Genomic DNA, 14,520 nt, shown 5'->3' with positions numbered 1-14,520 from the left:
ATGGCTAGTTGGCCCCCCCCAGTGCTCCCCCAGTATCCTGGTTTGGAGATAATTATGTGTTCATCCTGGGTTTAAGCCATGAAGTTCACAATACCCCTAGAAAGGCCATGGTGATGTGATTTGAAGTGGGGGCTCATGGGCGAACAGCCAAGAAAGAATACTTGAGACTTTTTGGTGCAAAAAGGTGGCTTTATTAAAGCACAGAGACAGGACCCCTGTGGGCAGAAGGATCTGCACTCGTACTTGGATTGTGAGGAGCAACTGATCATATATTTTGGAGTTGGGGGAGGTAAAGACAAAGGAAGTTTCCAAAAGGATTTTCATACGCTAAAGAAGACTTATAGGATCCTGGCTATTGTCAAGCTAAGGTTGTTTTTTCCCCTCGTAAGGTATTAACATTAAGACAGTTGGGAGTTCCTGGAGGAATGTTGTATTCTGCCTGTCTCAAATATTTGTGAATGGGCTGCAAGTTAGGAAATTTAATTTTATCTACATTTCCTTTTGCCTTTGTTCTCTGCGTCAACAGGAGGGCTTTTGAGAAAGAAGACCATAGGTGATGGAGCAGGCTCACTCTGAATCCCTTTATTTCCACTTGCTTTCCCAAATGCCATCTGTGACCGAGCACAGACTGGTTCTAACCAAACATTTCAGAGGCAAATGGGAAATGACCATAGGTGTTTGGTTTTATCTTACTAAAGATGTTAGGGATTGTGTCTTGGCTAAAATAACCCCCAAAATTAATAATTCAGGGGCGCCTGTGTGGCTCAGTCAGTTAAGCGTCTGCCTTCAGCTTAGGTCATGATCCCAGGGTCCTCGGATCGAGCCCTGCATCAGGCTCCGTGGTCAGCGGGGAAGCCTGCTTTTCCCTCTCCCTCTGCCCCTGCTCATGTGTGCTTTCTCTCTCTCGCTCACTCTATCTCTCAAATAAATAAATAAAAAAAATTAATAATTCAAAAAAGTCATTTGGTAACATGACTTTATTTAAAGGTATTTGGAGAAGAAGAGATTACTGTTTCCAAGATTCTTCTTTGTATCTGATCCAGTTCTCCTGGAAATTCTTGGACAAGCCAGTGACTCCCACACCATACAGGTATAATCTTAAAATCTATTACCTAAATTGCTTTTTTACACAGCATACATAATTAATAATAAAAATGAAGTTAGCATCTAAAAAGAACAGGCAAGAGAGTATTAAAAATTATGTTGAGGATAAAATATCCTACTTTCTGTGTATTCTGAGCTCATCAACCTGAGGCAAGAGTCACTGATCATGCAACTCAACACTGAGTGACCTTAACCAGCTTCTTAATTTTCTCATGCCTCAGTTTCCTCATCTGTAAAATAGGGATGTTAATGGTTCCCACCTTAAAGGATTGTCACGGACTACATGAGATCATGTACTGGAAAGTATCTAGAACACAGTATGTGCTCACTAAATGTAATTCATTATTGTGAGCATTTTAGTCTAAATATTTTTAGATCAAATAGGGATTGTGGTTTAGATTTGTCCAAATCCAAGTGCTTCTCAAGTGCTTTTAGCCATTTCCAAGGGCCGTACTTCCAGAAAGTGGAGAAAAATGACAAAGAACCAGGTGTGGGAGGCACTGAAACACCCATTCCAGGGCTGTGTCTGGTTTGGCAATCTGGGAAAGCCTCTACTAACGTCTTCCTTGCTGGTTTCCAGGGAGCTGGAGGGAAGCAAAAAGAGAGGAGGGAAATCAAAGCTGTGTCAGGCAGAGAGAGAAATAGGAGAGAAGCAGGACAGAGCTGTGTCTGGGAGGGACAAGGGTAGGAACCGCGGGGTTCAGTCTCCATGTGGAGGAAGGTGACAGTCTTAGTCCAGCCTCGATAGCGGAACAAGGGCGTTTGCAGGAAACAGGCTGTGGGGCTGGATCTTAAAAAGTGGGCCTCCCAGTCAATCGGGGGTCAAAGCAGTGCTTTGTTTGTGTCTTTATTCGTTGACACCATTAGGTAAATTCTCAATCTCTTTCAAAGTCAATACATGTTAAGGCTTTTAAATACGCCTCAGTGGCTTTTGTGTTTAGCCTCATGTATGATGTTTTTGCTCTGTCTTGTGCTTTCTGTAGCCACATCTCCCTGCAGTATCTGACAACATAAATGAGGTGACATTTCATGCAAAAGACTACGATCGTATCCTGGCCGTCGTATCAAGAGAAGGAGAAAAAATTATTGTAAATTAACATGGTTACAATTTTGTTATTTGGATTTCTTCAAAAATTTAGGTTGAGGAGAATGCAGTTCTCTTTTGAACAACAGAGAGTGGGGGAGGAGGGTGGACTTGGGGTCTAGTCCTTTCACCCTGGCTTGGTTACAAATGAGTTTATTTGACTTCTCTGAGACTTGTTCTATCATCTGGAAGATGAAAATTTTAGACCAGATGATGTTTCTAGTTCCTTCCACCTACAATATTAGTTGATTTTTCTCATGTTTTGAATATACTGTGTAAAATTATTTGCTTTGCACTGAGGTACTATGATTTATCAAGTGAAGTGTGACATTTGTAAAAATAGGAAATTTTTATCAATTTGTAATGTATCTGTAATATATTTTTTAGTTGGATAGTCCTGTTATGGCCAAAGGTCCTGTGGAGATTTGGCTTATGGATTTGTTAAAAATGCAGATGTCGTCCCTACATAATATAATTAGATCTGCATTCTACCAAATCAGTGATTCAGGATTTCAACTCTTACCTTTCCTCAATCACTTCCCAGCACAGGTGAGACTATATAATGTTTAAAATGGTGGAAATAAGGGGGAAAGATACTCGGGAAGCAGTTGGCCTGATGGTGTGGCAGCTGTCGTAGCTCTGAACTCTGGGGAGGCCTTCCCACCCTCAGCTGCCATCTACCTACATGTCTACCTACACCGTTCTAGGCCAACCCATCCCATTCCCCGGAAGAGGATTTGCCACTCTTCTCCCATCATTAAGGATAATACTAAGACTAAGGTCACTAATGGAAAATTTCATCTTATATAGAAGACACACCTATCTGTGTATGAAAGACATCTATCTATGGATGGATTAGATGGTATATTTTCCATATGTCTATGTATGGATAGATATAGATACAGATATAGACAGGAATACAGACATATATAAAAGGAATGAGCATAGCTTTTGCTGAAACAAAATCCATCTTGCCTTTTGTGTATTTTCACTTCAAGGGATTAAAAGTTGGCATAATCTGTTAAAGGAGACCTTGTCATGCAACTAACCTCCTAACAGGACAGGACCTTGAAGAGCCTGGGGTTGGAGCAGGTGTTCTCTTTAATAGCTCTCAGGAACGCTTCACGATGCACCAAGTATTATTAAAACTGGGTGCAGGAAAAGAAGAGCCAACAGTTTCATTCAAATTTTCAAATTTCAGCCAAAATAAATGAAGAATGATGCTTTGTGATCTGGGTCAGAGATAGTGTAGGAGAGAAGGCAAGAGATATCCAAGGAAAATATAGGTAGTTTTTACCCAAACTGTACTTCTCTAACTGTCCCTCCCGGCCCAGCCTCCAAATCCCAACTTAGTGCACACACAGCAGAGACAGCTGAAATGATAGGAAATTACTTATTCAAATGACACAAGTAGCGACATAGAATCAACCTTTATTGGAGAGAATATTTTGATATTGTATTTAATATTTTTGTATTGTATAATCTCCTTGGCAAACTTTAATATCCTTATCAGCTTTATTACCTTTGTGATGAAGTTTTATAAAATACTTCATTTGGTAAGGTGAGAAAAACAGCTCCTTAGACCAAATCAGTACACTTCCCCTCTCCCAGGAAAGCTTGATCGCCTGTATATTCTGAAGGAGACGATCAGTCTAGTTTAGACAGAGCAGTTAACATTACGTGGAGAACTGAAAGCAAGTTCAGAGCAGGAGTGAAGTTGAGCAGGATATAGCAGGAAAGTTGACCAGCCATCAGGATTTTCTGTAGTGTGTATACGACACAAGTAAGGAGATGAAATTTTAAACAGTTTTAGCAGGCAAATTTTAGTTATTTGGAGAAATTGCTTTAAAGAGTAATTAAGGTATATATTCATCCAGTATATACTCTATACATGCATATTTATTCAATATGTACATTACTTACTTCTACCATCCGGAAATGATGATTTAATATTTTAGTGTGTTCCCTTCTAGCATTTTTAACGTGCTTATTACAGGCAGTGAGTAACACTGAGGAGAATGAGCATTCTTGTTTTGTTTTTATTTTAATGAGACATCCTCCAGTTTTCACCATTAAGTCTCCTGACTTCTTAAACTGAATAAAAAACATAATTTAAACTTTCCTTGGTGACTCAGGATAGTCATTTTATTTTTGAGTAATCTCTATACCCAACCTGGGGCTTGAACTACACAACCCTGAGATCAAGGGTTGCATGCTTTGAGCCAGCCAGGCTTTTAAAGATTAGTTTTTAGAATATACCATTAAGCAGTGATTTCTCAGAGATTGTGGGTCTGTGTCTCTAAATCAGATAGCCTTACACTGCTGGGTATTTTTGTTTTGTGGCTGTTTGTTTGTTTGTTTGTTTGTTTTTTGCTTTTCCTCTCTTGCGCCATCAGCTGCTGCTGCTGGAGTCAGAATTGGCTTGCTACTGGGAGCTTCCTGACATGGGAGGTTTCCTCCACATCAGGTTGCTCTCACCCCAGTCAGGTGCCTTCATTTATGCAGACCCGCAGGATTGGCCACTGCTCTAGCAGAAAACATTTTGCAGTCTTGAGGAGGCAGGGATAAGGAAAGGGTTATATTCCTGCCTTAGCCACATTAAATGCTGTGCCCAGCAGTATCCCCATGCCACTCACTCTGCTCTCAGCCCTCCTCCAAATGTGATGTTGCCTTTGGTCCAAATGATCTTGGATCTGTTGCTCGACTCTGCTGATGAACAAAAGCTCCTAAAGGGACGACTGGTGCAGCAAGGTGAGGGTGGGCCATGTTCCGACAATTTTACTCCTTTCCCGGGGTAGAAATTGTAGGCAAGGTGACAGTCACAATTTCCTTATGCCCTCATCAGGAGAAAAAGGACTAGCTTCTCCCCTCTCTCATTTTCTGTCACTCTCTCTCTCTCCTTCAGATAAATATATAGAGAGAGAAGTAGATGTAGGAAAAGGTACGGATGATAAAGAGAGTGGGAGATCAAGAAAGGAGATAGCGTACTGTTTCTAGAAGTTGCAGAGAGACCTTTGGGAAACCTTGCTACAGAAAAACACACAACAATGAGTCTAGTAATTCTGTTTGCTTTCCTTGACAAAGAAAAATCATCATATGGAGCTATCTGGTGGTCGCAGACCCTTTATGGAAAAATTTCCTAAGCATCCTTCATAAAACACATACAACTCCATAAATGGTAGCCATCGTTTAAATTACTGTTTATCTCTCTGCATTGAAGTCATTAAATATCAGTAGTTAGAACTTTAAATGTTTATTTTTCCCCTTTTGGGAGTGGAGAAATGCATATCTCTTTTTAGTTTAAAGTGGGTCAACCTTGTTCACCTTCACATTGGGTGAGTGACCACCAAATTTTATCATAGACGTGCTTTAAATAGTTGGAAAATTTACTTATTATTTTTCTTCTGGATGCCTAGGTGGGGCTTCTGGGAATTCAGATGTTGTGGACACATGATTCAGAAGAGGCTTTAAATAATGCAAAAGATGACAGGAAAATCATGCATGTGACCAATCAGAAATTTTTGGATATTCTAAATACTCTAATTAGTCAGACAACACATGACCTAAGCAAGTTTGATAGAGTGAAGTTTGAAACTCTGATTACCATCCATGTGCATCAGAGAGATATTTTTGATGACTTGGTAAAGTATCTTTTTTTTTCTTAAACTAATTCAGTGTACTAATTAACAATTTAGTGCTCCTAATAATGAACAGTTAAGTATTACATCTATTCTCTAACGTATATGAACCTTCCATCTACTTGGTTCTTTTCTGCACCTGTCTCCATATATACCATGGCTACGAATACCCTATTTGGTGGTTCAAACAACCATATGTGTATATTCATATATGGCATTCTGAAAGTCTGGAACCAACTGAGGAGATGTGAACTAACTACTTGTTCCATTACACCAAACCACCAGGGACAAGATACAGTATAAGTGGGACTGGTCATGAGTTATTTGCTTCATTCAGAAAGAAGTCTTGATCAAATAGAATCGAGCTGCAGAGAAGTCTCACTGATAACGTGTCTGATCGATAGTGTCCAACAGGGCATCATGGGCTTGATCTGGACAAGGTTCTGTAGGGTGAGAGTAGGAGGGGTGGTATGTGAACTCCCTTCAGGAACGGGACTCTAACCAGAGGTCTTGAGCAAGCCAAAGTTCTCCTAAAGCAGTGGTTATCATTATAGGGTAGGGGCCCAGGAGGTTTTGATATAACACCATCTGACTATCTTTTTTTTTTTTAATTTTTTTATTCTTATGTTAATCCCCATACATTACATCATTAGTTTTAGATGTAGTGTTCCATGATTCATTGTTTGTGCATAACACCCAGTGCTCCATGCAGAATGTGCCCTCCGCAATACCCACCACCAGGCTAACCCATCCTCCCACCTCCCCTCCCCTCTAGAACCCTCAGTTTGTTTTTCAGAGTCCATCGTCTCTCATGGTTTGACCATCTGACTATCTTTGTCTTTAACAACCATCAGTTGATTTGATATGATTTGATTCATCTTAAAGGCATCTCTTTTCTTCACCAGAGACATGTAATTCATACAACTTGGGGCTCTTTTTTAGAGAATATGATCAGAGACTACTGGTTTCAAACTTGTATCAAAAGCTCTGATCAGGGCACCTGGGTGGCTCAGTGGGTTAAGCATCTGCCTTCCGCTCAGGTCATGATCCTGGGGTCCTGGGATCGAGCCCCACATTGGGCTCCCTGCTCAGCAGAGAGTCTGCTTCTCTCTCTCCCCCTGATTGTTCTCTCTCTCTCAAATAAATAAAATCTTAAAAAAAAAAAAAGAATTCTATCAGATAAGTCATATTTATGGAAGGTTGAAGGACATGCAGTCCATTTATTCCCCTGGAATCTAGACCCTCACTTCTCCAAGTATTATTATATGCCAACCAGTTGCATTAGCATCTCCTGGGAGCTGGTTAGAAAAGCAGAATCTCCAGCCCCCTCCCCTCACCCCACCCCCCCACTGAATCAGAATCTGCATTTCAAGATTCCCAGGTGATTCGTATATGCATGTTCAAGTTGAGGAAACACTGCTCTAGGATTTATCTCTGGATCTTCTGATCAAGCCAGTCATCAGAGAGCTGCATACTCAGACCATAGTTCCTTAGCCATCTACAGAGTTGCTTTCACTAAATTGCAGTTACTATCATACTTTGGCTTTCTTTGAAGTCCACCTCAAGAAACTCCTGTGGAATCGATTACTGTATCTGTGAAGAGCATGCGGCTAACATTTCTTGCTGACTCACTTTTTTTTTTTTAAAGATTTTATTGATTTATTTGACAGAGAGAGAGAGAGAGAGTACAAGCAGGGGGAGCGGTGGGCAGAGGGAGAAGCAGGCTCCCTGCTGAGCAAGGAACTGGAAGCAGAGCTCAATCCCGGGACTCTGGGATCATGACCTGAGCCCAAGGCAGATGCCCAACCAACGGAGCCACCCAGGCACCCCTCTCTCGCTGGCTCTTGAAGCTGAAATCCCATGGAAGAAATTTCTTTTAGATTTAAGCGCTGAGCAAAGCTTTACTTTATATACAGAATGGATTTTTAAAAAGAAAAACTGATACACAATTAAAACCACATAACGGTATTCTTTTTGTCTTAATTACTATTGAACTCATGGTCTCTCTGCATCCCAACTAAAATGAGATCTCACGGCTGGCTTATTTGCATTTTATTTTTCCATGTATGATGCTTAGAACAGCCTGATACACGGTAAGAACTCAATCAGTGTTAGCTATTCTTTTTTCTTCATCTTCCATCTCCTCCTCACCATCTTAAAGGATTGTTGAGAGAGGTCAGTTGACAGCATTTCCATGGTGCAGGTCCTGTGTGGGAGAGAGAGTCCCTGGGGGAGACACTGGATCATGTTACCTGAAAGTTGCTCTTTAAGGTGATGAATACAAACTGTGCTTTAGCCCAGAAGCCAGAATTCCTAACTTCAGGGGGAAACAAGGTCATAAACAAATGATGATGACAAAAAGCAAGACTGTACACAGCATGGAGACTTGATTAGATGGAGACCAGAACATGGCAGGGTTGTCAGAGGCCAGCTGAACGACCTGGAAGTGGGACCGAGTTTAAGAGCAGCGACAGGGGTCATTTACCACTTTCCTGTGATGATTTCCCTGAGTGGGCAGGACCGAGTTTTCTCCAAGTTTGCCCATGGAGAATCATGAAGCGCCTGAGAATGTGGTTGTGGTGGGATGTTGTTCCTAAATGTGCTTCCCTGGTTTCTCTCTCTTGCACGCACAGCTGTGGGAGCCCAGGACCTCTTGCCCATAGGAGTACGCTGATGACCCGGCAGGTTGGTGGGTTTGGCCACAGTGCTGGTGTAGGAAGGCACATGTGCGTAACTGACTGTGCTCTCCCTGCTAATCCCTTCGGGGGCTTCTTTTTGCTCTGAGAACACTGCTCAACTCTGTTTCCACGTCCTGTGAAGCCTCAACTCTCTTTCTCTCAAGTCCCAGATGCCTTAGCTATACTGAACTTCTTTCAGTTTCTTGAACATGCAGCCAGATCTTCTGGATCTTTGCCTAGGACATTTTACCCTTTTTAAAAACTTACTTGTTTTTTTCTTTCAGTTTTGTTTCCCTGGGTAATTCCTACTATTTTTTTCAGGTTTTAGTTTGAATATTTCTTTCTCCAAGTATCCCTTTCAGGCCCCCTAGACTACATTAGGATCCTCTTGCTACATATTTCCATGAACCCTGAATTTCTTTTCATACTGTTTTTGCAATTACTTGCTTATCTGTTTGTCTTTTATCTTCTTTTGTCAGCTCTAGAAGGCAGGAACAATGCCTGTCTGTGTTTACACAGCACAGTGTCAGGCCCAAGGAGGGACCCAAGAAATATATGTTAAATAAATGAGAATCAGTTCACAAAGGAGTGAATAAAAACTGCCCATATGCTTGTGTTTTATGCTATTGCAATTCAGTATGTAATCTCTTTGTATTTCATGTTTTTAAGGTAAAAATGCATATCAAATCAGTTACTGACTTTGAATGGCTAAAACAGAGTAGATTTTATTTTAAGGAAGATTTGGATCAAACTGTGGTGTCTATTACAGATGTGGATTTTATTTACCAGAATGAATTTCTGGGATGCACTGACCGTCTTGTCATCACTCCATTAACAGATAGGTAGGACACTCAGTTTTTGTTATTCCACTTTGTAATTAAACGATGTACTTAACATTGCTTTCAAATTGCATTTGAAATATTAACAGAAGCATATTGCTGTTGTGTTAGGTCTATGCTAGCTCATCAAAGTCAGTCTAACAATGAAATAACCAAGGTTATTACTTAAACGTACATGTGCATTACATTTTTGTGAAGCAGAAAGATAAAAGAATGAAAGCAAGCTTGAACATTGACTGTGAGTAATATAGTAATGAATTTTAGATTGCAAGATGGAAAAATATCTCCAGCACCATAAAGGGAAGTCGTTAGAATTGCAAAGAAGGAAGGGACCTTGGAGATGATTGAATTTAGTCTCCTGGTTTTCCAAATGTAGAAATGGACACCTAAAGTCAAGTTTCTTGGTCCAGTATGAATAAACAGGCAATAGCCAATCTCCTCACAGTTCTTTCCAGTATGTGACATCAGAGAGAACTGGGCCTTTTTCATCTCTACATAACCCACAATACCTAGTTCAATATGCTGTACATAGAAGACGCTCAGTAAGTATTTGTAGACTTGACTTAAATTGGGTCATAGAATGATTAATTCTGCTGTTCCTTTAAATAGGGCTGCCTGCAGGTATTATGTCTTTAGTCTCTTGATTCATCCAACCTCCTTCTGTATGCCCAGCACTGTAGCATAAACATGTCCATGAGTTTCCTCTTCCACTGAGGTTTGCATATAAAGCTTCATGTCTCAGGAAGCTTCACTAAGTTTTACTTAGATCTGAAACACATATAACTTAAGCTGGATCATGGATACAAGAAGATTCATTATATTATTCTTTATAGTTACCTCAATGAGTGAAAAATTTCGTAGTAAAATGATTTATTTGCAATGGTGTCCTGGAGTTGACTTGTACCAGCTTTTTTTTTTTTTAAAATACTTTATTTATTTATTTGGGAGAGAGAATGAGAGAGAGAGCATGAGAGGGGTAGGGTCAGAGGGAGAAGCAGACTCCCCACTGAGCAGGGAGCCTGACATGGGACTCGATCCCAGGACCCTCGGATCATAACCTGAGCCGAAGGCAGATGCTTAACTAACTGAGCCACCCAGGCACCCTCATACCAGCTTTTGAGAGTCAACTGTACGCCTCTCTTCCCAGTTTTGTGATACCACGTCGGTAGCTTGTCATGAACCCTAGTGGAAGTATTTATACCACTGCAACTGGCAAACATGAAAATCAGATTTATTTATTTATTTTTCCTGGAGGGCCAGTTGTTCCCCATCTGCCAGTATACCCCGGCTTATATGGTTCCCTGACTTATGACTTACCCTGACCACAGCTCAAGGAAGGCCTGAAGGTTTTAAGTCAGGGCTGAGGAGTTTAGAAAGCTTGTCCCAAGAAACGTTTGCAATCACTGTACTACCTCTAGTGAATATCAAGTACTCTAGCCTCTTTTACATGGGCGGCTCAAATTCTCAAACAGGCCCATTCCAGTCACACCCGACTCTGGCTTGTGCTTTGGGGCAGTAATGTGTTCTCCCACACTCCTGGTGCTTTCTCTGATTCCCATTTGCAGATGCTATATCACTTTAGCGCAGGCTTTGGGAATGAACATGGGAGGTGCTCCAGCAGGACCCGCGGGCACTGGCAAAACAGAAACTACGAAAGACATGGGAAGATGTTTGGGGAAATACGTGGTCGTGTTTAACTGCTCAGATCAAATGGATTTCCGAGGGCTAGGACGGATTTTTAAAGGCGAGTGTCAAACACTGTGAAATCGTTGTTGGTGAATGTATTTTTATTGCTCTTTAACATTATTTTCTGATATTAACCTAAAGGGGTATTATTCCACATCACTAAAATGTGTATAGGTTGGTATATATGATATTGCCATTTTTTCTGGGTCAAAAAGGCTAGATGTCATCAATTTCGTATGGTTCAGTGATATTGCTGGCATTCTAGTCCATGAGTTGAATGTGTATTGGATTGTGAAAATGAAATCAATTTATTATTGCCTGAAACAGTGGTGGAGGGGATAAGATCAAGATAGCAAACCCATGACACACGTGGCTTCTCTTCCTGCATTAAATCCCATTGAAATGAAAGATATTATTTAGAACAGAATTTAGAGACAGTGGTATTGGTGCAGGGATTGATAAATGGACCAGTGGAATACAATAGAGAATGCAAAAATGGGCCAAGGACATTTGACATATGGCAAAGATGGTATTGTAAATCAGTGATGAAGAGATAGTCTTTACTGGGACAAGAGATGATTAATATTTAACAACGGAAATCGGATCCCTACACACATAAAAACTGGATGCCTACACCATATATAAAAATCAGTTCTGGGGATTAAACACCTAAATGTGGTGGGCAAAACCATACAGTTTTTAGAAGGTAATAAATGAAAATATCTTTGTTCTCAGAGAAAGGGATTTTTAATACAAAAATCACAAGCCATAAAGGAAAGATTGTTACATGGCTTACCTTCAATTAAAAACTTCTGTTCATCGGGTGGATACCAAAGAGAGAAAAGCCATGCCAGAAATTTGGAAAGGCATTAGCAACCTATGTTACCTACAAAGGATTAGGATCACAAATACATGAGTAATGCCCACGAATGAATGAGAGAAAGATAACCCAATAGAAAACAGAGAAAAAGTCTTGAATAGGCATTTCACGAATGAAGAAAACCAAGTCACCAGCAATTGAAGAATTACATATTATAAAGAGATTCCATCTTGTACACACCACATTGAAAAAATTTAACTGTGACATTTTTGACCATTGGCAAGGTATAGCGTAACAGAAACAATCATCAGCTACTGGTAGGAGTAAAAAAGTTGCTTGGAAAAAACCGCACCATGTGTATTCTCATCTATCCCACCTCCTGGTCTATAGTCAGAGAAATGACACTCATGCACTGGGGTCTGTGTGTAGATGTTCACTGCAGCATTGCTTAAAACAACAAACATCTGGAAACAACTCTAGTGTCCTCTACAGTGGACTGGTTGCCTAAATACATCAATTGGGAAAATATAATTTATATATTATATATATAGGAAGGAAAAATATAACGTATATATATATATATATATATATATATATATGAAATTGTGTATAACAGCGCTATGGAGCAATAAAAATGAGTAACTACAAGACGATGCATTGACATAGAGCAGCCTCACAGATATAGAGTGAAGGAAACTAGTCTCACAAAAATACATGTAGTATGATTAAATTTATTTAAATTAAAAAATAGGTAAAACTAAAAATATGTATCATTTAGATATGTATACAGAAATAGTAAGAAAGCAAAGCAAAGCAAGAGGATGATTGTCACAAAGTTCAGACTAGCAGTCCCTCCCTCTGGGGGGGAAGAAAGGGGGTATGGTAGGGGAGAAGTTCATTGGAGCTTCCTTGTATTAAAATCATGAGTGCAGCCCTTCCTTTAAATATGATATTAGAATATCCCTGTAATAGATATCATGAGAATTCACATCCAGCTCTCACCTTTAATATATGTACATAATATCTGAAATACATACATATGAATACACAGTCATACATATATATTATATCTACATTTATGTATATATATGAATACACAGTCCTTGTGTGATATTTCTCCCTTTAAGAAAGAGAACAAAATATAAGCTGTAGACTGGGAGAAGATATTTTAACATGTATAGCTGACAAAAGATTAATATCCAGCATTAAAAAAGATTTTCTTCCAATCATTAAGAAACCCAAAATAAAACAATAGTGAGATACAAGTCTCACTCCGGCCAGATTGGCAAAAATGGAAAAGTCTGGCAAAACCACTGTTGGTAAGGACGTGTAGAAATTACAACTGTTAATACTTCTTATCTGTGTGTAAATTGGTGGAGCTGCTTCTGAGAACAGCCTGGCAACAGGTGGTCAATGTTCTGAAGATACTCTCTTTTGACCCAACATTTCCACTCCTCACACAAGTTTTAAGAAGACATGAGCTGATACATTGTTATAGCAAATTATTAGGAGCAACCCAAATATCCATTGAAAGTAGAATGCATTTTTAAACTGGTATATTTATGCAATGGAATACTGTACAGTATAGTCTTTTAAGATAGTGAATTAGATCTATGTGTATCAGCTTAGATAAATCTCAGAAAAAGAATGTTGAGCAAATAAATCAAATTTCAGGAGTATATATACAGTGTTTTATAGATAGATACACACATACAAATCTTGAATAAGCAAAATATACAGTGTTCATGAATACATGCAATATACAGTGTTCATGAATACATGTTTAAAGCATGCCTAGAACCCCTGGCATCGAATTCAGGATACAGGTTACCTCTGGAGAAGGAGGGAGTGTGGATCCCAGAGAACATAGGCGGATTTGAACTGCAGTTCTAATATTTTATTCTTTAGAATGAAATCTGAAGCAAATTGTTAAGGTTTGATAGGTAGGTGCATGGGTATTCATTAAATTATTCTTTATAATTGCCTCTTAAACCATTTTTGAACCCTGAAAATCACTTCCTTAATCAGAGAGAAGGATTCTTCTGTAGATGACTCCTAGCCTGAAGGTTGGGGATGGGTGAGAGCAGCAGACTAGGGCACAAGGTAAATCCCAGACTGACAAAATGATTACAGATGGCAGAGAAAAAGAAAAGGAAGTGGCTGTGTCCAGTATTTTTCCTCTGTACAAAAGTTGTAACTCAGCTTTCAGAAGTGGAAGTTCTGTCAAAGATAAACCTCTGGTGGAGGCTTGTGCCCAGAGGCAAGCAGTGCACCAGGTCAGAAGGTAAAGCTCCAGACCCCGAGGGGAAGCTCTCCTGCTTCTCTCGTTCCTTCCCCCAAATCGCCAGGGGCAGGCATGCATCCTGCAAACAGGAATTGGTAAATGGGATGAGGCAATATGCACATATACAGAGATAACAAAGTCTCAAAAAAATATTTGAAGAAATTCAGAAGGCACCCCAAACAGCTAAGAGACCTACTGATCACTAAACGGATTAATAGAGGAAACAGGAGAAAACAGTAAATAAAATCAGTAGCTTCACAGGGATTCAAGAATTCATAACATACAACCGATCAAAAAAAAAACTGGCTGCCATGAAAGAAATAACAATTGGAATAATAAATAAATACTGGATTAAAAACCTCTTTTGAGTTAAATGATCGAGCCAAG

At 39.8% G+C, this 14,520-nt stretch overlaps 1 protein-coding gene across 1 annotated transcript in view; it reads left to right on the top strand.

Annotated features, from left to right (window-relative positions):
• The window catches only part of DNAH8 (dynein axonemal heavy chain 8), a 385,593-nt gene that overhangs the window by 169,957 nt on the left and 201,116 nt on the right, over positions 1-14,520 (top strand). Inside the window, exons 38-43 of the mRNA XM_021684619.2 lie at positions 988-1,090; positions 2,088-2,192; positions 2,576-2,737; positions 5,605-5,829; positions 9,174-9,346; positions 10,909-11,087. Coding sequence (XP_021540294.2) covers positions 988-1,090; positions 2,088-2,192; positions 2,576-2,737; positions 5,605-5,829; positions 9,174-9,346; positions 10,909-11,087 — 947 coding nt within the window. The remainder of the gene's footprint in view (positions 1-987; positions 1,091-2,087; positions 2,193-2,575; positions 2,738-5,604; positions 5,830-9,173; positions 9,347-10,908; positions 11,088-14,520) is intronic.

The sequence above is a fragment of the Neomonachus schauinslandi genome, chromosome 8 (genome assembly GCF_002201575.2).
Source record: "Neomonachus schauinslandi chromosome 8, ASM220157v2, whole genome shotgun sequence".
In the NCBI taxonomy this organism is placed as follows: domain Eukaryota; kingdom Metazoa; phylum Chordata; class Mammalia; order Carnivora; family Phocidae; genus Neomonachus; species Neomonachus schauinslandi.
This window is presented reverse-complemented; position numbering and strand designations above follow the sequence as displayed.